We start from the raw sequence: 26,118 nt of genomic DNA, 5'->3' as shown, positions 1-26,118 counted from the left end.
TTTGACGAGCTGTAGCAAATATATCTGCCTCTCAAACAAGCCATTTATTTTATTTATGTCATTTATAGTCTGCCTTTCTCACTGAGACTCAAGGCAGATCACACAATGTGAGCTTAGTACAGTCAATTTCAAAGACATTTCCATAAACAATGCCATAGGTAAATATACACAAGTTTAGGAAGACATAGCATTAGTAAGAATCCATTATAGAGTTGAAGAAATGCTGAAACAGAGCATAAGCAATTCTACAGCTGACATTAGACAACATGAAGCACAGGCAGCTCATAGGAGCACATAATTCAAACAACAGATAGTACATGAAGTCTATGATCCTTAACTCATTAGCGAAGCATCTGAGACCACCTACAACAGCCTTTTGAATAATTCGGTTTTGCATTGTTTGCAGAAAGCTAGGAGAGTGGGGGCTCTCCTGACCTCAGGCCGGCCATTCCATGGGGTAGGGGCCACCACAGAGAAAGCCCATATTTGGGCTGCTGTTGATTTCATCCATGTCAGTCTTGTCAGATCTGTGAAGCTAAGCAGTGTTTACCCTAGTTTGTATTTGGAAGGGGGACCACCAAGGAAATCTAGGGCTACAAAGCAGAGGCAGGCAAATGTCAAACCACCTCTGAACCTCTTTTGCCTTGAAAACACTATAGGTTCACCATAAGTTGATTGTGACTTGAAGTGGAAAAAAGTTGATCAAAGTAATTGTTGGAATTCTAAAATCTTGCAGTGGCTTTTAAAGTTATCCATAACTTTCCCCTGAAGGTCTTGGAGTTGAGATCTCTTAAAAATCATCCATTTACCACTGCTGCTGATCGTTTTAGGTAGAGGTGGGCACGATCCCCCCCAAAATACCAATCAAGCTGTTTGTGGATCTTCGCCAGCGATGACCCGAGATCACCGATCCACACCGAACAAGTCCTGTTTCCGATTGGGGATTGGGGAGGCCAAAGCGGAGGGGCGCCCTCCCCACACACACTTAAAGCAGGGGGGGAGTTTTTAACCCGGCGACGAGCCACCTCCCCTCAGGGAGGGGATGTTTTCTCTCTCTCTCTCTCTCACACACACACACACTTAGAGCAGAGGGGGGGGAAGTTTTTAACCCGGCGATGATCCGCCTCCCCTCAGGGAGGGGACGTTTTCACACACACACACGCACTTAGAGCAGAGGGAGGGGAAAGTTTTTAACCCATCCCTGCCTCTCCAAATAGAGAGAGACACCCCGTCAACATGTTTCAGCCAGCTTTTAAAAAAAAGCAGGGATCGAATCCTCTTTTTTAAAATTTTTATTTATTTATTTATTTTAATTGCTAACATCAAAAACTACAAAAAAAGGGGAAAAGGGAACAGGGGGAGAGGGAAAAAACAACATATAAAAACACACTACATCTACAAGTATTGCATTCCCTTCATAATACAATTATTTAAAATTAAACTTTCTAATATGCTATTAGATTGGTAGATCTTATAAAATACGAACTACAGTCAGGATCAGGTCTTCTTCCCCACCCTGCGTCTCGGTCTCAGTTCTCTCTGAACAGCTACAGTAGCTGCGCTCACTCCCTCCTCCCCACTCCCCCCTTCAGATTCTAAATCTTCTTCTTGCTGGAACTGTTGATGATTAAACACAAAGTCCCTCAGCTGTACTTCCAATATTATCTTGTAGGCTTGGTCTTTATATCTGAACCAGATACCTTCCGGAAGTAACCATTTGTATTTTATTTCACGCTTCCTCAGAAGAGCTGCAAACCTTTTATATTTGAATCTTCTTTTCCGAGCTAAAAATGGAACGTCCTTCAATATCTTAACCTTGTTGCCCAGAAAGTCCAAGTCCACATTGTACAAATTATATAAGATGGTATCCCGAGTCTTCTTAGATGAAAAATCAATAATAATCTCACGAGGCATCTGACGCTTCATTGCATATTTTGAAAATGTCCGATGGACTTCCAGAATATCGCTTTTTAACTCTTCTTTAGTTACCTTTGCGGATGACGCCAAAAGTTCTGACACCAAATCCTTTAAGTTTTCACTTTCCTCCTCCTTCACATTCTGAAGACGCAATACCGTCTGAGCACGATCCACTTGTAATCCTATCAATTGATTCTCCAAAAGCTTTACTTCTTTGTTTTTTGCTTTCATGAGTACTGCATTTTCCCGAGCAGATTGCTCTGCCCTGGACGCTGCATCTTTAATGGTTTTCACTTCGTTCTCAACTGAGCCAACCCTTTGTCCGATTTCATTTAGCTTATCAAGAAAGGGCTTCGTAGCTTCAACGACTGACCGTTTAACCACCTCTTCAAGAGTTTCTCCCTTCCCCTGTAGCGTCGCCAAAACCGATTTACTCACAGCAGGGCTCTGCTTTTTCATTGCCATCTTGGGGAGGGGGGGAGTCTGCCAACTAAGTTCCGAAACTCAGTGAAGGGGAAGATATCCGGACCTTCTTAGCTTCAACTCCCACCAATCCTTCGCATACGCTTGGAATAACAGAAGGGATTCGCTTACTTACAGGTTTTCACCTTAAATCTGCTTGTTGCCGTTCTCCATGGCCCGGCAGCACGCGATGTGCTGCTCAAGTCTGCCGGCCTCCGTAGGAGCAAACGGGCCATTTACCCCCTGCATTGATTTCAGGGGGCTCTTCCCACAGCGCTCCGGACCCTGACCCCCTCACTGGGAGTCCTGAGGGTTAACCCTCTCAGGTCAACCACCCGGTCAGGCTGCTCGGCCGCTTCCTCCTGGACCTGCGGAGAGGAGCGTCCGACATGGCCAGGAAAACGAAACCGAAAACAGCAGGGATCGAATCCTCCATTCCTCCCCACCCGATTTTAAAAGCAAGCAGCCAGTCTTCCAAAAGCATATTTTAAACAGGAAGAAAGTAGAACCAGGATCCACACAGATCCTCGCAGATCCTATGGTTTTTTAAATAGGAAAAGCACAAATGAAAGATCAAATCACATATCACAGCCAGGTCCACAGACTGAAATATAAAAAAAAAAACAGATCCAAAAATATTTGGCGCTGCCACGGTGAAAAAACATGAATCTGAGACACGGATCCTCATGAATTCATATAATTTTTACATTGAAACAAAACAAAAAGGCTGTCATATTTTAGATCTTTTGGTCCTGTTTGTGGCATTGGACATGATCTGGGACAGTATACTGGATTTTGGGTGGCCCCATGTAAAAATCAAGAGGATCCATGAGGATCCGTGCTTTTGAATCATGTTTTTGCGCCGTGGCACTGTCACAAAGCTGTGGATGAATGATTTTTTGGTCCCATTTGTGGCAATGGACATGACCTGGGATTGTATGGTGGATTTTGGGTGGCTCCATGTAAAAATCAAGAGGATCCATGCTTTTGAACCATGTTTTTGCGCCGTGGCGCTGCCCCAAAGCTGTGGGTGAATGATTTTTTTGGTCCCATTTGTGGCAATGGACATGATCTGGGATTGTATGGTGGATTTGGGGGGGCCTCATGTAAAAATCAAGAGGATCCATGAGGATCCATGCTTTTAGACCATTCCTCCTACAAAGCCCCGTTTTTTTAAAAAGCAAAAAACATTTGGAGTGCCCGTGGCTACAGAACACCCCCTTCCCCCTCCCTCCCCTGTCTTATCCCAAATGGTGATGCGTTGCTGGCTGCTCCGTGGTTGGAAGGAAGCCCTGCTGATCAAGGAAAGCTGGGCTTCCATTCACGTTTCCAGGGCGACAGAAGGAGGGCAAACACAGCTCAGGCATTCCCCCTGGCTCCGTAGCCAGGGGAATTGATTCCTGGCACCTGAGTGTCTGCAATCCCGAACAGAAACCGATCGATCTGATCAAGCCCCGAACAAGCAAACTCCCGACTGCTGGATGGGTTGCTGTGGACAGCACCGATTAGCCGGGTCCCGATGGCACAAACGCCATTATCGTTTTTTTTTTCAAATCGTAATGCTGATCGTGCCCATCTCTAGTTTTAGGTGGGTAGCCACATTGGTCTGCAGTAGAACAGTTGGGTTTGAATCCTGTGGCACCTCAGAGACCCACACGATTTTCAGGATGTAAGCATTCGGAAGTCAGAGCTCCCTCCTTCTTGAGTTGTTTTTGACATTTCAGTGGTTGCTTATTTGTTTTAGTTTTTTATCAGTTTTTACTTTCATGTTTCGATATTAAAGTATGAACAGCTTTGAAAATTTGGTTTAAAAGATGCCTAGACATTTGGCATAAATAAACAAACAAGAGTGCATAAATGGAGAACTTAGAGTGATAAAACACTCATCAATCTAATGACTAAATAGCCAGCAGCTGCAACCTGAAATCACTGATGGCTGCTATTTCTTGTGCTGGTTTCTTGGCAATAAATGATATTATGCCTGTTCCCTATTTACAAGTTATAATCTGCTAATGTAAAATCCATGGACAATGTATACTTGATTTTTCTTAAACTTAGTAAAGAGTCCAGTAGCACCTTTAAGACTAAACAACTTTATTGTAGTATAAGCTTTTGAGAACCACAGCTCTCTTTGTCAGATGCATGGAAGGTATGAAGAAATTGGCCAGAAAATGGCAGTATCCAGAAACCAGTAGGAGAACACATCAATCTACCAGGACACTCCATCAAGGACCTAAAGTTCAACAGAAACATTTCAAAAACAGAATCCAATGAGAAACTGCTGAATTGAAATTCATATGTAAATTTGACTCAATAAGACTTGGATTGAATAGAGACTATGAATGGTTATCTCATTATCAGAAGTAACTGCCTTTAAGGCATTCTATTCAGATTCAGCTATGGAGGGGAGGGGTCACACCCAGCCTAGATTGTGCACTCTACCTCTTTCATGACTTTTGTAACTGATTTACATCTACTCCCCACTCGTCTCACCACCTATAAATATATGGCCAGTTTCTTCATACCTTTCATGTATCTGATAAAGTGAACTGTGGTTCTTGAAAGCTTATGCTACAGTAAAGTTGATTAGTTTTAAAGGTGGGTCTTAAAGGACTCTTTACGATTTTGCGACTACAAACTAACACAGCTAACTCCTCGGGTTCATTAAACATGTGTTTAGTAGTTGTATTGTCGAAGGCTTTCACGGCCAGAGAACGATGGTTGTTGTGGGTTTTCCGGGCTGTATTGCCGTGGTCTTGGCATTGTAGTTCCTGACGTTTCACCAGCAGCTGTGGCTGGCATCTTCAGAGGTGTAGCACCAAAAGACAGAGATCTCTCAGTGTCACTCTCTTGGTGACACTGAGAGATCTCTGTCTTTTGGTGCTACACCTCTGAAGATGCCAGCCACAGCTGCTGGTGACACGTCAGGAACTACAATGCCAAGACCACGGCAATACAGCCCGGAAAACCCACAACAACCATGTTTAGTAGTTCTCATGTACCATTCAATGCATGTACAGCTGACCTTGTGAATTAAATCCCACGTTCATCCAGGTAAATTGAGTGCATGTTGGCTCTTCATTGTGTGTTCATTGTAACATGAACAGGGCTCTTGTGTTCCCTAAAGGGGGCTTATATGCAGTGTTAGGATTTCTGTTTGTACATGCATCAGGGCCTGACTGGGGTTTCCATGGTGTTCACATTGGAGTTTGAGCCATGAAAATCATTGCTGAGTCCTAGCCACATAATGTGTGTTTTAAATGCAGGCATTGGGAGCATGAGTCCCAAAACAGATATAGATACATTAGCAGCTGAAGGTAGATGTTGAAGGGGAGGCGGGAATTAGGTAAAAGTTGAATTCCTTATTGGCTCATAAGTATTCCATCCACTGGCAACTCACACTACAGAAAAGAAAAGCTGCTACGTTTTGAGTGCTGTAGATAAAAAGAGTGAAAATCATGTTGCTTCTCAATTGAATGGAGAGGGGAGTTGATTTTAGGAATGTATTTAGAAGTTTTTTCTTTGCTCTTCACCATTGATTTATTCTGTGGTGTGTGCATTAGGCTGTTAGCTTGCCATTCATAATGGAGTTTTATGCACAAGCTAGTGATGATCTTGAGGATTTTGCCATGAAGATTAGCCTATTTTTCCCCCTCTTGTTATGGAAATGCATGTTAAACAGTGTGACTGATAATAGCTGGATTGGGTAGGAGGTTGTAATTGTAATGCTCACAATGGATTCCAGTGTGTATCGATGTACACACAGGGTCACACTGAAGTGGTTTATAACAGCCTTGCAAAATAGATCACAAACGCGAACAGCCAACAAGCAGAGGCTAGTCCTTGTAACCACATGGCAAGCTGTGCTGAATTACTATGTGTACTGTCTTCAACCACGTGATTACTCCCCACAATGCCACCAAAATTAATTGGTAGCAACACAAAGAACAGCCAAGTATGCAGTGGAATGATGGCATATGAGTCCCTTGAATAGGGCTTATATGGCAGGGTCAAGGAGCATCTATAGAATGGCCTTATAGGCTGTGGTCTTTCAGTATGAACTTAGGAGGCCTGAATTCAAGTTTCATTTCTTACCTTGAGTTACAGTGTAGTTTTAGTTATTCCAATCCACACTATTAATTTCAGCGGGCTTAGATTGAAGATAGGTAACTGGTATGGATTAAAATAAGCCCTGACCTGGATAGTCCAGGAGAGCCTGATCTGTCAGATCTCAGATTCTAAGCAGGGTTGGCTTTAGTAAGTAATTGGATGGGAGACCTCCATCGAAGACTAGGGTTGGAGAGGCAGGCAATGGCAAATCACCTCAGTCTCTTGCCATTAAAACCCCACCAGGGTCGCCATAATCCAGCTATGACTTGAGGGCACTCTCCACCACATTGATTAAAATAGGAATATCCAAAATACATGGGCAAACATATGTGCCACTTCCTTTCCTGGAGACCTTGCCATTCTACTGCCAAAAGGTGGCTATTAACCAAACTATAAGCACCAGTGTTCCCTAAGGCCAGCAGAGAGTCACAATTCAAATCAAGTGAGTTCAGCTTATCTGTGAGCAGGTGAACCCATCCAGGTTTAAAAGAATCTGATACCGACAGTGAACCTAGTGATTTCTTACTCTCCAAGTTAATTGCAAGCCAGTCTTTAATAACTGTTAACCAGGCTATAAGCAAAATTATCTTCTGCCCAGTTTCCATTAGCAAGGAGCCTATTACCTCCGGAAATTGTCCAGAATAACCAATGGTCAACATTGGGGAACATCAAGTGACAAAATCCTTGATTAAATCAGGTGGTATCCAATTGGGCCCTGCCGTCTTGCCTGCCTTTAAACCAGCAATAAGATTCAAGATGTGGGCTTCTGTAGCTGGCGACCAAGTAATATCTCTGTCTTTACGGCCCAAAGTAGCCTCAATAGTCAATGGTAGAGAAGAGGCATCAGCTATGTAGAAAGGCGTTCCATTAAGAGCCAAGCTACAAGTGGAGAGCAAGTGAATGGCGAGTGAACAGGGAGGAATACACGTGAGTCTGTTCACTTGCCAGGCAAGTGTCATTCGTCACTTGTAGCTTGGCTCTAACTTATTATTACAGGAGATGCAATTATCCGTAGTTTGTTTTCTTTGAGCTAATGACCTGTTAACAATCCTCCAAAAGGATCTTGTGTCCTTACTAGCGGATGCCTCAATCAGATCAGCCCAAGATTGTCAGATACCATAGTACTTCTTATGCCTAAGAAGGGTCCTATGTCTACGCTTGAATTAAAGTATATTTTTTGCATAGCAAAATTATTAGATGTCTTACATTTATAGTAGTCTTTACTAACCTGTCACCTGCTATTTTGCACTCTGCCTCAAACAAAATCTTTTTGTTTTTCTACTTGGATTTATTACAACCCCTCTTCACTAATAAAGATCTAATTTGGTCTAGCATGTCCAGGAATTCCCTTAAAATCCCTTGGACAGAGGTAGAAATCCATCAATTTGTTCTTATTTATAAGCATTTCTTCAGAATAAAGTAACTGATCCACTTCCTCCCTGACCTTATCATCCCATCACCATGGGATGATAAAGAAGATGGCGACTCCAGATCAAGATTTAACTTACCAGGGGCTTGGTTTACTTTAGTATCTAGCTGCCAAAGAACAGGAAAATGATCACTTAACAACAGATTCATATACTTTAAAATGGGTTATCTTGACATAAATCTAACCACAATTACAAAGAAAACCATAGCCTTTTTCCTGCCTCAGTTTGTTTCCATTCTGTAAAATTAAAATAAAAGTTGGTTGTTGTGGGTTTTCCGGGCTGTATTGCCGTGGTCTTGGCATTGTAGTTCCTGACGTTTCGCCAGCAGCTGTGGCTGGCATCTTCAGAGGTGTAGCACCAAAAGACAGAGATCTCTCAGTGACACAGTGTGGAAAAGATGTAGGTTATTTGTATCTACTCAGGAGGGGTGGGGTTGAGCTGAGTCATCCTGTAAGAGTTTCCCAGGGTGTGGAATGCTAATGGCGGGAGGCTTCACTGTATCCTGAGGAGCCTAACCTACATCTTTAACCTACATCTTTTCCACACTGTGACACTGAGAGATCTCTGTCTTTTGGTGCTACACCTCTGAAGATGCCAGCCACAGCTGCTGGCGAAACCTCAGGAACTACAATGCCAAGACCACGGCAATACAGCCCGGAAAACCCACAACAACCATCGTTCTCCGGCCGTGAAAGCCTTCGACAATACATTAAAATAAAAGTGTTGATTATCCGTTTCATAGGGCAGCTATTAGAATTAATCGAGCACTTATTAGTTCAAGGGATCATATTTCTCTGTAAAAGGTGAGGCTAGGTTTTGAATACTATTACAGAAAAATTCTAGATACCCTGCAGCTGCTGTCTGGAAACAGAACTAATTTTGTGGTGTTTTCATTCTTACATCTGGAATATACATTTGAGTGAACAGCAAAGGAAGACATCTCACAAATTAGCACACAATTGTGTGCATCAGTCTCATTGATTCCAGTGCATTAAAAAGTATTGCCAGGTTGTACGGCAGCCACAAAATTGGACGGCAGAATGCTTGCTAGTCTGTGGCTTGCTGGGAGTTTAGATAGCAAAGATTGTAGAGGTCTTCTTGAAAAGCTTCTGCTTCTTTTCACACAATGAGGTTAATTAGCATTAATTGCCCTCAGCTAATATATGTGAAAATGCAAGCGGTAGAAGTATGCTAGCTGTCTCTCCCATACTGCTGAAAGCGCCTTTTTTTTTTTAAAGAACTGATAGTGATGGTATAATTTTCCCTGTTGTTCTCAGGCCCCTTTGTCATTTTATTCAGAAGAAAGCTTCAAGACTTTTCAGGCATTGTGCATGGCATGATTACTTGGGCTTAAGTAACTTCTTTGGATAACTGCTTGAATTTGTATTTTTTTATTGTTACTCTTCACTACAGTATTTATTAATTTACTTCATTTATTCCATCCCTTTCTCCCCAGTGGGGACACAGAGTGGCTTACTTCGTTCTATACCATTTTATCCTTACAGCAATCCTGTGAGGTAGGTTAGTCTGAGAGCGTGTAAGTGGCCCAATGTCAACTAGCAAACTTCCATGGCAGAGTAGAGATTCAAACCTGGGTTTCCCAGATCCTAGTCAGATGCATCTGAAGAAGAGAACTGTGATTCTCGAAAGCTTATGCTACAGTAAAGTTGGTTAGTCTTAAAGGTGCTACTGGACTCTTTTCTATTCAGATGCAAGTCAGAAACTGTAGCACACTACGGCACACAGGCTGTCATCTGTAGGCATTTTTTCTTCTGATCTGAGTAATAATGTTCTCCCCCCACCCCCAACTTAGGAACAGCATGATCCTGCTCTCAGTATTTTTTGTTTGCATTTTTTTTTCTCTGCCAGATGTATATCACCAACACAATAAAAGCCAGAGGAACAAGGCTAGCAAAACCAGTCCTTTGTTTGGGCTTAATGTGTATGGCCTTTCTTACTGGAATCAACAGAGTAGCAGAATATCGAAATCATTGGTCTGACGTGATAGCGGGATTTCTAGTGGGCATTTCTATAGCAGTGTTTTTGGTAAGTACGGTTACAAGCAAATTGTTCTTTTTCATGTGTGCCTGTCTGTGGATACACCTGAAGCTGCCTTGTACTGAACCAGGGCATTGGTCTGTCATGGTCAATATTGTCTATTTTGACTGGCAGCACTGGTTCTCCAGTGCCTCACATCATGTGCCCAGGCCTTTTAACTGGAGATGCTAGGGAATTAACCTGGGACCTTCTGCATACAAAACAGGAGCTCTGCCTCTAAGCCACAGCCCCTCCCCCGTAAAGGTACAATGCCTTCCTTTTTTTCACCTAACAATGAGGAGAAAATTTACGTGAACAACAAACATTCACAGATATACAAATACACAGTCATGCAAACACAAAGTCCAGCTGTGCTGCAATGGAGAATCTTCACACGGAAGATCCCCCATTCACATCCTTTTGCCAGCCTAGAGCAGAATGGGGAAGCTCTTGAAGAATTTGCATGTATATCTCTGCCAGATTGTGGCTTATGTTAAAAAAACTCTGTAGTAAAAAGCTCGTTACCTGAGCCTTATAATTCCATTTCAGTCCATCTGGTATAATGGAAGGCTGTAATACAAGTTGAATGTGTAGATGAACAAGCCTTACACTGAATTTCTGTCTCAGTACATTATTATTTATAAACTTTTATTAGCTTATTTTACTTTAAAAGACTCAAAACTGTGCAATATTGAAAAATGAAAATCTTGTTGCAGCTTTCTGACAAACACAAGTATCTTCAACACAAATGGATTTCAAAAGACAAACAGCGGAATTCCACTCTTGACCTCTGCATGCTGGATCAGGCTTACTCAATTTCCCAGTGAAAAATAAACTCCATTTCATCCCTCTCTTCCATAAGAAGATAGCAGTGACATAAGTTTTGCTTTGTACTGGTTTAAGATAATAGAAGTTTAGGGTAATAAATGTACAAACATTGCTGAGTGCAAGCATTTTGGGGGTGATTCAGTAACGGGACAGTAGTCCTGTTGGCTCCTTGGCTTTTATGCCACATGATGCTCATGTGTATATTGGTTTAGATCTAATCTAACCTCCACCCCCCCTCTGAAGTATTTAAAACATCACTTAAATGTCACAGGGGGCAACTCTATGCAGTGAAAAAAACTAATTAAAAAAATTAATTAGAAACACAACAGCCATATAATTATAGAACAGCAGCATCCTAAGCAGAGTTACACCTTTCTAATCCTATTGATTTAAACGGACTTAGACTGGAGTAAAACTCTGCATAGGATTGCAGTGTCAGAACTGTATTAACTACTAACTTGTTTTTGTTGCAGGAATATTTTAAAGATCATCTCATTCAGTACAGAAGAGTGCGTTAAGAATTAATATTTATATCTCAGCATATGGAGTTGGATCCAGGGGTAATTTCCTGCTGACCGAAGGCAGTCACTCTCTTGCTGTAGCCCGAGACCCTAAATGCTGTTTCTGGAGATAAGGGACCCTCTGGAACAACATGCGGGGTTGAAAAAGAAAAAATTGCTGAAAATCTTCTGGTGGCAGAATATTACTGCTGGATCAAATCAGTACAGTTCTTTCATAACATTTAATTTTGTCTTTCTAGGTTGTATGTGTGGTAAATAATTTTAGAGGTAGACAACCAGGAAACGAACATTCTCACATGGACAATCTGGCCCAGATGCCTATGATCAGCATCCCACGGGTAGAAAGTCCTTTAGAAAAGGTAATATTTTTCTGGATGCTTTTCTTGTTGAATCTGTACAATTTGTAGTGTCTGATGTGTTTAAATATTCTTGTTTATACTCACAACATATTATTAATAGAATGCTAGGACTACCCCTTTAAGTTCTCAGAGTTTATGGGATGTCATGTGGAAAATCAACTTTTGTTTTTGGATCCTGAAAATACCAAAATACAAGAATCTGAGAGCATCATTGTTTCCCCATATATGTCAGTCCTATGTACAAGCAATGACGAGAAACTTTCTGTGACACTTAAGCCATATTTTGTTAGGAGATCCTTGTGCAGGACAAAAGAATGTTCAAATATTCAACAATCTTGCATTGCAACTGTTCCCCCCTCCCCCGCCCTGTGAGTTTATTCCTGGTCATGAACACTGAGCAAGTGAGCAGAAGTTCAGTGTGTGATGGTTTGAGAAAATTGGGCATCTGCTTGTCACAAGAACAGCATTGTTTACTGCAGAAAACTTGTATTGCCTTGCCAAAACAAGCATAGAAGATCCTAACAGTAACTGGAGGATTCTGCATTACATGGTCAAATGAATGTACTTGGCAATGCTAAGGTTTTTCTTTTGGGAAAGATGCTTGTTAATTATACCATAGTAAACTTCATTATGTCAGAATGGTTTTAGTTACATAAGTAACAACAGAAATTGATAATGGGGCAGAAGAAACAACATTTTAGCCATTATGTTACTTGGAAGGTTGTTATATAACTCTTTATTATTGCCTGTCTGCCTTTATTCATCCAGCTTGTATGTAAATTTTATGGTAAAAAACTTATTCTAAAGTAACCAAAAGGAAGCATATTATTTGAACAGAAACTGTATCGTACACTCACAGTTGATAGGACCAACATATTTTAATAGCAAGTAAAAGTTTATAACATTGAAAATTTTGGATTCTAGTGCAATCCTAAGCAAAGTTACTTCAGTCTAAGTTACTCCAGTCTAAGTTACTCCATCTAAGCCCATTGATTTCAGTGGGTTTAGACTGGAGTAATTCTTCTTAGAATTGCACTGATGTTGTTTTTAAACTTATGCCCATTTAAATAACTTAAGTAACTTATCTTTGTGGGGAGAGTAGATTATAAGTTTAAATAAATAAAATAAAATGTTTTATATTTTTATAATACACACAGGAATAATCATTCTCCAATGTTCTAGACTGTGTTATACAAAAACTTTCCTAGTATAATTTGGAGTAAGTAGAAGCTTGTATTACAAAGCATTTTACTATTGGTTGTTGGGGGTTTTCCGGGCTGTATTGCCGTGGTCTTGGCATTGTAGTTCCTGACGTTTCGCCAGCAGCTGTGGCTGGCATCTTCAGAGGTGTAGCACCAAAAGACATTAGCATTCCACACCCTGGGAAACTCTTACAGAATGACTCAGCTCAACCCCACCCCTCCTGAGTAGATACAAATGACCTACATCTTTTCCACACTGTGACACTGAGAGATCTCTGTCTTTTGGTGCTACACCTCTGAAGATGCCAGCCACAGCTGCTGGCGAAACGTCAGGAACTACAATGCCAAGACCACGGCAATACAGCCCGGAAAACCCCCAACAACCATCGTTCTCCGGCCGTGAAAGCCTTCGACAATACATTTTACTATTTTTACTCATTTCAAAAGAAAAATATAATACATAAGAATTTTTCAGTGTTACTCAAAACTTCAGTGGAAAAATTGTAAAAGGCTTTTCATTACAAAGAGTAAAACTTTGTTGTAAACAGCTATTATGAAGGGGGGGGGGGAATATAGGAGTTTTTTCCAGTGGTTCTTCAAATTTTCCAGTTTTTCCATCAGAAAAATTGAAAAAAATATCTTCAGATAAAAGTTGGACAATTTCAAAAATTTCCAGGTCTTCCCCCCAGGTCTTCACATCTAACTGCTACCACAAAACCTAATGCTAAACTCTTCATAGTTTTTCTTAAATCTATGACAAAGGTGATGTAGTATATAAATAAATATTGGGTAACCGTGGTTGTTGTTGTCACAACAAAGATAACTTCTAAGCCTAACATAACTTCTCCCCAATTTTTTTATAATTTCACTATTCTTTTAAAAAATGCCATTTCATTGAATGTTGGAATCAATACAAAAAGAAGTTGGTTAAGAAATCGAGAGTACTATGCAGAGTTTCCAGTCTAAGCCAGTTAAGTTCAGAGGGCTTAGAGTGGAGTAACTCTGTATAGTATTGTGCTGTCATTTACTTCTAGTGAATGGTATAAAAGTTAACATATAATCAAGCAGTGACCAGAACTTCACACATATGCTTTTCATGTCATACAACCGAACATTCTGATATGAAGTAATAAATGAGCTTTACACTTTTACTGAGGATTATCAAGAGACTCTACAATAAAATCATTGCTGAAAATATTAGTTGCCACAATCACATATCCAGATGTCATGGTGACCTGGCATCTGGGATTTGTCAAGCCTTGGTTTAACCAAACTGTCATGTTACTATAGAGCTCAATATAATACACAGTACAGTTACTGCGAAATTGTGTATTTAAATGTAAGAAATATATTCCTCTTTTTCATCCATTACACAGAAGCAAATCCAGACTTGCTGCCAAGCATGCAGTCAGTATGCCTCCATGATACTTGTAGACCCATGTTTTCGGTATCCATGCGATACATTTTTAAGTGTGTACCTAAAACTTCTGAAGTGTACATCTAAAAATATGCCATCGATCTAGGCTCACAGGCATCTATTCAAACATAACCAGTTGGCAGAATGCAGATACATATCCCCATTCATGTTAAACGTGCATCCGCCCAGTATGAAGAGGGTTGGATGAGCAATACAACGTGGATGTGGAATGACTCCCTTGCCAGTTCACATGGAAATCTGCCTGTAGGCACAAACTGTCTTGCTGGATTGGGACAATAATGCATGAAGTGGCCCATAGAAAGTGATGTTCCTTGTGTTTGTGCTTTATTTCTCTGTATAAACTGCCATTTCTTGAGAATTAACTTGTCCGTTTAAAAGACGCCTGGATGCAGGAACTGTTGTACAAGCATTTTATGTCGTTCGTTCAGTTCTGGCTGCAGGAAGAAAAACACCAGATTTCTTTTATTCATTCTCCAACAGGCCTTTTAAACCAAACATGTTTAAGTAAGCTTTTCTGACACTTTGTCATAAGGAGGTCACTGTCTCATTTGCTCAGGCAAGCATTTAGTTGATGAATGTGTGTCTGTGGTATAATCTATTCTGTTAGCTCTTTGCAAGGCATCAAAATAAAGCAAGATATTGGCTTCCCTGAGAAAGGCTGATGTAAAGGCCAAATTAGATGTAACCTGGAGTTGCCTCATTTGTTTTTTCCCTCTCTGGCTCATTCCCTCTCTGGCTCATATGAAGCAACGAGGGATAGATCTGCATTTGTCAACAAAACAAGCTGCACAATGAGAGGAACTGAACCCTCCTTTGCCTTGCCTCCTCGTACTGCATCACTTCAAGCACTTTTCTCCCATACCAGCTAATTTCTGGTATTGGAATTGGGCTGCCTGAAACTTGTCCCAAATGACAAAGCACAGAGAGCTAGGATGGAGGAAGGGGAGGAGGTTTCAGATCCCTGCATATCTTTTGATATCCAAATTTGACTTCTACCTCCCACTTTATATGTGAACAGGCAGACAACAAACAACAGAGATGGCTGTCCCTGTTAAACTGCCGGGAGTCAGGACAATTCTAAATCTCTATATTGTATGGAATGAGACGAGTCAACCAAGCTACTCAGAACTAGACATGGGCACAGAACAAAAAAAAAATAGAACCACGGAACTGGACCAGTTACAAACCAGTTCGTGGGGTTTAAATGCCCCTTTCTGGCCTTAACAACAACAGTTTAAAGGGCCCTTTCCTGCCTTGCAAGCAGCAGGTCCCTTTAAATTGCCCAAACCCCAGCCCCCCTACCCCCCCCAGCCCTAGCACCACACTTACCTTATCCTGCAGTGCAGTCCTTCCTCTCCTCCCAGGAGGGGCAAGAAGGCCATTTTCGGCCTCTTCCGCCACCCTGGGGGCCTGCAGGGCGATGGAAGAGGCTGAAAACGGCCTTCCTGCCCTTCAAATGCTGCTGTGGCGGCCATTTGAGGGACAGGGAAGCCAAAAACGGCCTCCCTGCTCCTCAAATGGCTGCTACGACAGCCATTTGAGGGGCGAGAAGGCCATTTTCAGCTTCCCTGCCCCTCGGCAGCCATTTGAAGGACAGGAAGGCTGTTTTCAGCCTCTTCCGTCACCCTGCAGGCACCCAGGGTGGCGGAAGAGGCCAAAAATGACCTTCCCACCCCTCCTGGGAGGAGAGAAAGGACGCTGCGCTGCAGGATAAGGTAAGTGTGGGGCTGGGGAAATGGCCATTTAAACTCCCCTGTAAATATGACCCAACAAACCAGCATGGAAAGGAGCTTCCACGAACCCTGGTTCACGAACCCCAAACCAGCCTGTTTCGTGGAGGTTTTGGGGTCATATTTAGGTTCATGCCCATCTCTACTCAGAACTGTGTCGGTATGAGGGAAAATGCTAAGGACATAAAGAGTTCTGCTTGTGTGTGCCTAGCTGTTTCATGGATGATAACAACAGAGGAAAGTATCCAAAGATGTAGTTCAACCATTATGAAAAAACTATGATAGGGAGTTGTAAAAATATTTTACAACTGTAAGTTTCTGTAGTGAGCACTGAAAAAGGCACCAGCCTCAGGGATTCTGAGCTAAAGTCAGGAGCAGCCATTCCTAGCCCTAACAATCAGTTGGATATAAATGTGACAAAACTCAGGGGTCTGCTTTTGTGGTGGGGGGAGTTGAGGGGTAGCAGGAGCAATTATTAAACCTCCACCCTATTTCTCAAATCTCCCCTTCCAAAATTCTTTAAATTATCAGGGAGTTGAAGAAGCAGATTTCTCCTTGTCCCTTGCCCCCAACACCCTTAACTGACTCTCAGCTGCTCTCAACATTCTGGTTGTTATCCTGTCCTTATCAGGCTAATTTTTAGGGTTTTTAAATTTATTAATTAATTTACAAAGTCATATTTTTCCGCCTGTGGGTAGTTCCCCAAGAATGTGAGACCTTGTCTATAGTGCCTCCTTTATGCTGCTTCATTATCAGCAGAAGAGCTGACCACTTTACTGTTGGACAGCAATGATGATATCTGGTTCAATATCCTTTTCTACACTCAAGATAATAAAAAAGAGAAAAACAATCTTCTGGTCTAATTTAGTAATAAGATAGAATTTAATTGGAAATGTTATGCAGCATAGAGAATGAATCCTGATGGTTATGACCAGCAATTAATTATATGCTAATTCCATGTAATTGGAATGCAGTCAGGTGATATATTTGAGGTAGAGAAATGTCTATTAATAATGCATAAAAGCTGGAGGTAACTGCATCTCTTCTGCAATGATCATTAATTTGAAGAACTTAAGCCCATCAAATAATATATCACTTTTTTAGGATTTTAAAGGGGAAGACGGGAACCAAGAAATCCAGTTCATATTTTCTGCACTTCCCTCTGTCACTGTTTTCTTGACTCAACCTCAAATTTGTTCTATTTCTCTAATCCCCATCCACACTAGTTCCTGAATGAAGGAGGTGGGTATCCTATTCAACCCGACACTGACTGGCATCTGGAAAATGTTTGTGGGCCACAGATTGGAAATTTAAGTTAGGCTGTATACTGGTAAAAGAAGAGCTAGCATAGTGGCCCAGTGATACCACAGCTCCACTATCTGTCCAAGGAACTGTAAGATAGAGTTTGCAGTGTGAGGGTAACATGAGATTCATAGCAAAAAGAAGCTCACAGTGTTGCTTCTGCAACCTCTGCTTGAGAAAGAAAGCCACCATCAGCAAATGAAATCAGCTCATCTTCCTCCCAGTCAGGCAAATGGCTCTGGAGCACTTCTTTGAGAAGAGGAGGTGGTGGCAGTCTGTGGCTTAGATCTTTATAACTGCACTGAGGAAGGTTCCCTGGGCTGAAACAAAGCTCCAGTCTTGGTTGGATGTAAGCTATCATTCCATTTGTTGATATGTTACAGCATTTCATATTCATGACTTAGTGAGCCTCTTGTTAATTTCTCGTCTGTTTTTTCCTTACGGTGTGAGTTGTATAGAGATGGACACCCCTATCCCTGGACCCAGAGATGAGAAAGGCACTAGAAAATATCTTATGTAGCCACCCTGGCAGCACAGGAAAACCCATGAGTGCTGCACAGCCTCCTCACACTCCTGCCAAACTGACTGGAAGTAATCACGGTTGAAGCGGAGGGGACTTGGGGACAGTAGGGGCAGGAAGGAAGGGAGAGTGAAAGGGAAGCAAGAGGACAATTGCCTCCAAAGGAGGACCTGGAGCTCAGGTGGAACTTAAAGAAAGAAGATGATGGTCATGGAGCCACCCAGAAGACAGGCCCAGGAGTTATTCCAGACTTGGAAGAGGCAGGGTCCGCTGAATAAGCATCTGAATGCTGAAGTGGCTGGCAAGGGGCTGGCGAGAGATTTGAGGCATGGAGGGGATGGTGACGGTCAATGGAAAAACCTCTTCCAGTCTCCATTTCTGGCAGGGTAGTGGCAGAGGTAGCAGTCACAGGAGGAAAGCAAGGCTTAGGAAGCAAGTAGAAAGCATGGGTGAGATAGGCAGCCAGCATCCCTAACCTTTCATGGAAGGAACTACTGGGAGGCCAAGGAGGAGTCAAAAGGTGCTTCCTCGGTTAAGAGGTGGAACACCTGGTCTAAGTTCTGGGAAGTGGTGACACCTTCCTAACAGGACATTGTCTAGATTTTGCTGTAAGGCAGTGGTGGAAGGGGACAGGTATGCTTCCATAACGTAAGTCAGAGCAGAACTACAAGTGACAAAAGGCACAGGTTGGACACTTGGCAGCTTCCCTCAAGTTTTGATGGGAAATGTTGGCATCCTGGTCTTGCAGCTTGGCTCTCTGACTGTTGTCCTATGGACTTTTCAACTGTCACTTGTCCAACATTCTGCCAAGCTGCCTACATTTCCCATCAAAACTTGAGGGAAGCTGACAAGTGTCCAACCTGTGCCTTTTGTCACTTGTAGTTCTGCTCTCAGATGAAACTAAGATGTGCTGTTGGTGCTGTACACAGCTCTACCTAGCAGAGCACCACCCTGAATGTGAGGTAGGCAGCCGGTCCTGAGTTTAGGTGATTAGTCCTTGACAGCAATGAAAGACAAATCTCAGCAATAGATCTGCCTGCTGGACTGGACAAGTGTCCCTGTCAAGACCCTGCATGCTTTTGGCTAGGGTTTCTCCATTGTGGCACCAGTGTATGCTGTGGCACCTGCTAGCACTTTCTGGTGCTCCCTGAGCTTTTCAGAAGGTGGGTGAGGCCGTTGTAAGGCAGAGATTGTTATTGGCTGCCCTCATTCAAATCAAAGGGTTTTCCACTAGAGGATGAGGGGAACTGGTAAGCACTAGGGTTTTGCTTAGTCAGTGTGTAGTTCCATTCCCCTGTTTAGTCTTGCTTTCTTCCCAGGAGGTGTAAAGGAGGAGATATTTCATTTCTCTTTGCTTCCGTGGCAGCCATTTTGGGGTGGCACTCACCACCCCCTTTCAAAATTCCAAAGGTGCCCACAGGCTCAAAAAGGTTGGAGACCCCAGCTTTAGGCTTGTATGAAACCCTGGGTGAGATACTTGTAACATGTTCACAGTAAGAGGCATAATCCTCCCTCGAGAGTGTAGTAGTATATAATATCTATACTGAGGAAGATAGATAAGAGTCCCTTAACCCTTTTATATAGATACCTGGGCAACATTTAGACCATTCAAGTGCTTGTCATCAACCATGCTCCTTTGATAAACGAGTGGCCCCAGTGTTCAGGCTGTTGTAGCATGGCCCTATTTGGGTCTACCTGTTTTGAGAATATCTTGGCCTCATTAACAATAGTTTCATTTGCCTAAGGGGACTTACAGAGTTGAGGCTGAAGCTCTCAAGGTTGGGGTGGGGGCATGCTGAAAGGATCACCGGGCTGCACTGTGGATCAGAAATGGCAACAGCTACTTCTGTCTCATCACAGGCCAATCAGTTGTAAAATGTACTACCTTTCTGCCTCACAGAATGCAGCATTTTACATATTTTGGAAACTATGTTGGGAGTGTCTAAGTTAAAATTAACCTTTAACTACATTTACCTCTTCCCTAAGAATGACAAAACAGTATAAAAGAATGCATAGAACTAGAGCTGTAAACATTTCTTTCCCCCCTTGCAAGTGTGTGGTATAATACTTAGACAAGGCCCTCCAAAGAGATCAAGGCTCAAACACCTGCTCTCCCATGAAACTCATTAAGTGACCTTGGATGAATTGCTTTTTCTATCAGTCCCACTCACTTCATGGGATTGTTATGAGGATAAATTGGGGGGGAAGCATATATACTTGAGCTCCTTGGAAGGTGAGATTAAAATGTAATAAATAAATAGTGGAACCAGCATTTCCTTTATCACCAGCAGTTTGACAGGTTTTGGTTCATTTGTTCTTTAAATGAAGATAGACGAGCATCACATGCTCCAATGGGAAGAGTTAACTGTTTTTTATTCTAGCTAATCATAGAGCTGCAGCTAAAGTTAATACAGGAACTATCCATAAACCATAAATATACTGTCAGAAAAACTGGAAAAGATAAGATTAGATGTCTCAAGACAAAAATAGATACAAAACATATATCTTCGGTGTAGCCATTTCATCACGAACAGGTCACACTGGATTGTTCTGGCAATTTAAGTTAAGGTCTCTTATTAAACCTAATCTTATTAAACCTTATTATCTTATTAAATTGTCCTTCAAATAGCATGGGTTTTTTCACATGCTGTAAATTTGCTTTATGTTACCCTAAAATATGACATAAGGGAAGCAATGGGGAAGGGGAAACGATTGGGATAGACTGTGTGTTCTTACCAGTTTAATGTACAAACAGATTTTATCTACACACACATATATAATTGAGTGTATGAGTATAAACTCACAAAAATCAAAACTAGTTTTTATATACTGTATGAATTTTAGGGACCATTTCTTATCCTGCTATTCCAGCAAAGAATTGGTTCCTAAAGCCAATTACAGCTATTACAATCCAATACAAATAAATAAAATGCATTACTAAAATACTAAAGAAGTCTTCAGCCTCTCAAATTTCTGTTCCTGCTATGTATTTCCCACCTTTATTCTCCCTCAAGGAACTGCCTATAAATCAACATCGCAGATAAAAGTCAAGCAGACTCAGCTGATGTGTGGGATCCAGCCAGTTCTTTCATAAAAGATCACTTAATTCTCCTCCGCACTACAGTCCCCCCATTGTGCATGCCTTTTATCTGTGCAGGTGCCATGAGCCGCAACACAGCCTTCCTGGTGGTCAAAGAGGACCCTCTCCTTCCTTTTTCAGCAGAAGAAAAGCTAGTTAGATCCAAGCCTTGATGAGCTTGTTATGCCGTGCTGACTAGGGAAAGCAAGATGGAAACACCACTAATGTGATTCTGCAAATATAATTATTGTAGGGGTGGCACAATCAAGGTGTTGACAATAACCAAGAAGAACCATTCCAGCAGAGTTCATTTAAAGCCCGTCTCTTCAGGGTTTTCTCCTGGATTACAGGAATGGACCAGTTTGAGCATCTTCATATAAGGCAATAAACGTATGTGCGCAGAAAAAGCGCACTGGTGTGTTTAAGTGTGATTCTGCAAGTAGTAGCAAATGCATTAGCCTTCAGTGCAGGCAAATATTCTGAGAAATGGAATTTTAGGGAGTTGTTTCTGTATTCTCTACTTAATTACATACAGTGCAATGAGGGGAAAATTAAAGCAAAATTGCTTATTGGGGAGCTGTGTATTTTCAAAATTTGCAGTTTAGTTAGTAGTAGAAACATGTTTCATAAGTGGTTAGGAGCATGAAGTGGGAATCACAATACAAAATAAAGAATCCATATTCATAATTTACATGAAAATGGTAAATACTTAATACGGACTTCTTATTTTTCATGGTATGAAATTTCTAAACTAACAAATGTGTCACAATACACTTTTTTAGCATAGAAACCTGCACTTAAGGTTCAGCCTTAGTATTCTGCTTTCCCAGCTGGGATGATTCCCAACCTGTTTTTACTGGTTTGTCTGTTTTGGCTTCCACCTTAGACCAATATCCCTTCAAAAAACGTATTGGTTGTAAAGATCCTTACTGTGTGTGCTGTGTTTTAAAATTCCTCTGTTGCCGTTCCTTTTGTCTGTTGAAACAACACAAACTCATGCTCATCTCCGTCCTCAATCAGGTGAACTGATTGAGGACACTGGGGTACAAAAATTCCTTTGGAGCTTAAGAATACGCTCAGCTTTCTTGCATGGTGTTCTGTTTGTCTGCTGTGTCCCCGTGACTGAATCTTCATATTTCACAGCAAAATAATTTCACATTTGGGATTGTTTCCCTTGCATGTCCACACATCACTTAGCATCATGCCCCCTGTTTCCAAACCAGTCATTAAAAAAAACCACCTCCCTGTTTGTGAACAGTGAACAGGACATGAGCTAAATCAACTGATATTTGAGCATCCCTAGAATACACTACCTTGTAGCCAAGCAAAGGGAGAAGACTAGACTCTTCATATTTATACCACATCTGGCTGTCCACATGATGCCTGTCGATGACAAGGACTGATGTTGTACAATCTGCTCTGAGGATTGAGTACAATGTCAACTCCACTAGGTCCAAACCTTGTTAATTATTTGAAGCCTTGTAGACATTGACAATACAGAGCCTGTAATTAAAAAGTATATTTCTGTGGGAAAATGTGTCTTATATTCTTCTGTATCATTTTGTTTACCATCCATATTTATGGTTTGGATAGGAAACTGAAGAGCTGGATGGTATTGTTATTATCGAGCCCTCAGTTGAAGAAAGAATACCCTTTACACATCATAGCTATGACCCTGAACTCATTTGACAAGTATAGTCAGAATTTAGGATGCTGTTCTTAAAACAGTATGCTTGAGTTTTATATTCATCATGTATTTTTAGTGAACATGAACAGAGATGCAGAACCATCTTCTAGAACGAAGCAGCAGAAAGAGTAACACAGTATAGGGGACATTTTAGTGATAGAAGTGTTTTGAATACATACTGCCAACTAGAAAATTCTATTTTTATTTAACGTTTTGCAGCTTCCTTCTGTGCCGTATGTTGGGCTAGGGGTAAGCCATCTTTTAAATAATGCAACATTAAAACTGCATCAACAGTGAAACAAAATCTGATCCATTTTCTGGTTTTGCAGTTTTTGTTTGCAGCTCTAGAATTACATGTAATTACATGTAATTTAACTATTCAGTTTGTTATAAAATTTATCAAAAGTCCAATAATATAGCAGGGTTGAGGGGTGGAACTGATTATTAAGCGAAAATATGGGCATTTTTATTTTTACTGCTAAGGCGAATGCATAAGGAGATTTCAAGAGGAGAAATATGGGCCATACACCAAACTAGGACTAAACTGAGATGAAGAAACACTCTTCTCAAAAGAGGAGAATTGAGTAATGTGTTAAATATTCCTCCCACCAGAAGTCTCCCTGAGAACCCTCCCTTCTCCATTACCTTGTTAAATACCATGACCTAGATGGCCCAGGCTGATTAGCAGGGTCTGCCCTGGTTAGTACTTGGTTAGGAGAATACCACAGAAATTCAGGGTTGCTACACAGAGGCAGGCAATGGCAAATCACCTCTGTGCATCTCTTGCCTTGAAAACCCTACGGGGTTGCCAAGAGTTGGCTGCAACTTGACAGCACTTTACATGCACTCCTTGTTAAATGTGGTTTGGGAATCCATTTGCTAATTTGTGTAGTATTTTTATATTTCTGATGGAATGTATGGTTGCTATTATAATAGATACTTGAGAATCTTTTATACAGCAAGACTAAAGGTATGGAAATACTCAAAAGGGGGGTGGTAGGGAAAAATTGTTACATTAATGACTGATTTCTGACTATTTTCTTCATTTTCTCGTTCCTTCTTAAATCCATGTAGAACCACATCACAGCCTTTGCAGAAGTTACATGATGTTGAAGCTGATGACTACTCGCTGCATTGGACATCTTCTCTTTTCACAGTTCACTCATAATAACTGAAACATTTTGAATATGAGAGAAAATAAAACTTTTGTCTGGTTCTATAACTTGATTTAGCAACATTAAAATTTACATCAGCATATGAAGAATCTGCTTGAAATAATCAAAAAAGTATTTCCCCAAAAAAAAAGAAAGAAGGAAAAGTATTGCATCATTTGGGGATCAAAATGGGGGGTGGTATGGGGGAACAGTGCATCTGAGAAGTTACAGAAATAAGCCAGTTTCCTTCTCTGGATATGTCTATTGTTTTTTTTTTTAACTCAGCCATGTACATTTCTGGGCACACCAGCACATCTGATTGAATTGGACTTCTCTCTTTTTTTAAAATTCAGCATGACACTTGGTCCCATTCTGACAGATTTCAGTGTACACATTTTTCTAAATACATCCTGTACTAAAATGCCATTTGCACTTCGTATTATGCTGTATTTCACATACCACATTTATATCTTAAGACTGGTGCTTCTGCTTTTGAAGAAAAACAATGCCAATTTTTACTGTAATAAGTATTGTATGATAATTTTAAAAATATATATTTATTTGAATATTTTCCTGACTTCATGTGATTGAATAGTTGATTTTGTAGTTCTTGACTGTCTTCAATGTGCCCTGTAGTTAGGATTAGAAATGAGAACATCGTAGGCATTGGGATATTCTATTGGGGGGTGGGGGGTTGATGATTAACAATCCTTACTGAAGGTTAATGGCTCCATTCTTAGACCAGGCATATTCACGTAGTATCAAAGTCATGTGACTGCTTTTCATTAATAATTCTTGAAAGTTAATGTGACATAGCCAGACCCATTTCCAAAAGTGATCTGAAAGCCTTAGTATTTCATTCTGTGTGCTGTTCATGCCAAGGGAACAGAGCATAAACTCTGCCCTTAGGCTCCTCAACATGGTAATTAAGATCTTTTCCCACCCCTTGTGCTGAAGCAGCATCTCTTTCCTTTAAGACGCGCAATGCCATCATATGCTGAATTACACGCTTCGAAGTCCAATGATTTCAGTGGTCTTTGAAAGGTGTAACTCTGCTTAGGATTGCACTGTGAAAATCTGTATAGTGAGGAAATCTACAGGGTTTTTTTTTCCTTTTAAGGAAAGGTCTAGAGAGGAGGCTGGCTACCACAGGCTCATTGTATTTTGTCCTAATGATGGTCACTAGAGTGGGCCAGTACTGTCCTGGTATGTTTTTACACCAGATGTGGGAGCTGTAGTAAGCAGTCCTGTTTGCCAGTGACCAGAACAGAGCTGTCCTATGGCTTCTCTCTTGCTTTGCACAGGATTTCTTACTAATTGATGCAATGCAACAACTGGGATAGGGTCCACATATATCACTGTATTTGTAGTAATATAGCCCTGTTGACCTCTTAACAGTACAAAGTAAGTGCAAGTAGTTTGTGAGAGCCAAGTAGTCCTAATCTGTAGTGAAGCCATATTGTATAGCTGTGGTGTTCAATATTGTCAGAATTAGGACCCCTCTTCTTGCACTGTCTAAGCCTGACTACATTCCTTCTCTTTTCAAAAATTAAGGCGGTGCCACTAGCGAGATTTACTTCATATATGCCTAGTGGTGGGTTGTAACCATTTAAGATAACCATTCTAGAGCACTAATTACCAGTTTTACTGAGGGAAATCTCCTGAGATGAATCTCGAGTTGTCTTCGTAGTCCTGAAGCCACTTGCTGTATTAATTTATGCAGCATTATTCCTAGCAAGCTTTAGCTCTGTTAGACTCTGATGCACAGTGTGGGGCTTACAGCTTCAACTTGCTTAAACCACTCTTGCGAATGGGGTTAGAACTCTCGCGTCACGTTCTTTTCTCATTACCTTTCAAACAGCATGGCAGTCAGAATCAAGCTGAGCCATGTTACAGCCTGACACTGTGTATGCCAGGAACATATGTGTATGTGTGTGTTTGTGTGTTCTCATTTTATTTTTGTTAGCCTGGGATGCCATCTGTAATGGTGATGGGTATTTTTAAAAGATTCAGGAAAGATATTAAAAGGACTAATGAAAGATATTCTTTAAAAGGGGGTAAAAAGTTTAACCAAAGTACTACTATCATCCTTCCAATTATTTATTGTCTATCTCAGGAATTTTTTCTGATATGTGAGGAAAGCATGCAACAAGAAAATAGGAGGAGACACTGGAACAGTAGGTCTTCAATTGTGCATATGCTCACAAATGACAACTGCATGGACTGCGCATCAAATTTAAGACAGCTGCATACTGTGTGACAAAAATTATCTACAGCCTAGTTGCACCTGGTCACCTGAGAGGTGAAGTTATTTTTTTAATGTGCAAGATTGAATTACTATA

General features: G+C 41.2%; 1 protein-coding gene across 1 annotated transcript in view; it reads left to right on the top strand.

Annotated features, from left to right (window-relative positions):
• Positions 1-21,108, top strand: part of PLPPR5 (phospholipid phosphatase related 5) — a 110,100-nt gene extending 88,992 nt beyond the window's left edge. The window contains exons 4-8 of the mRNA XM_054980358.1: positions 9,789-9,965; positions 11,545-11,664; positions 18,701-18,709; positions 18,944-19,019; positions 21,014-21,108. Coding sequence (XP_054836333.1) covers positions 9,789-9,965; positions 11,545-11,664; positions 18,701-18,709; positions 18,944-19,019; positions 21,014-21,108 — 477 coding nt within the window. The remainder of the gene's footprint in view (positions 1-9,788; positions 9,966-11,544; positions 11,665-18,700; positions 18,710-18,943; positions 19,020-21,013) is intronic.
• The last annotated feature ends 5,010 nt before the right edge of the window (positions 21,109-26,118 follow it).

Source organism: Eublepharis macularius, chromosome 5, assembly GCF_028583425.1.
Source record: "Eublepharis macularius isolate TG4126 chromosome 5, MPM_Emac_v1.0, whole genome shotgun sequence".
Lineage (NCBI taxonomy): Eukaryota > Metazoa > Chordata > Lepidosauria > Squamata > Eublepharidae > Eublepharis > Eublepharis macularius.
Note: the sequence above shows the minus strand (reverse complement) of the source record. Positions and strands in the feature narration are given on the sequence as shown.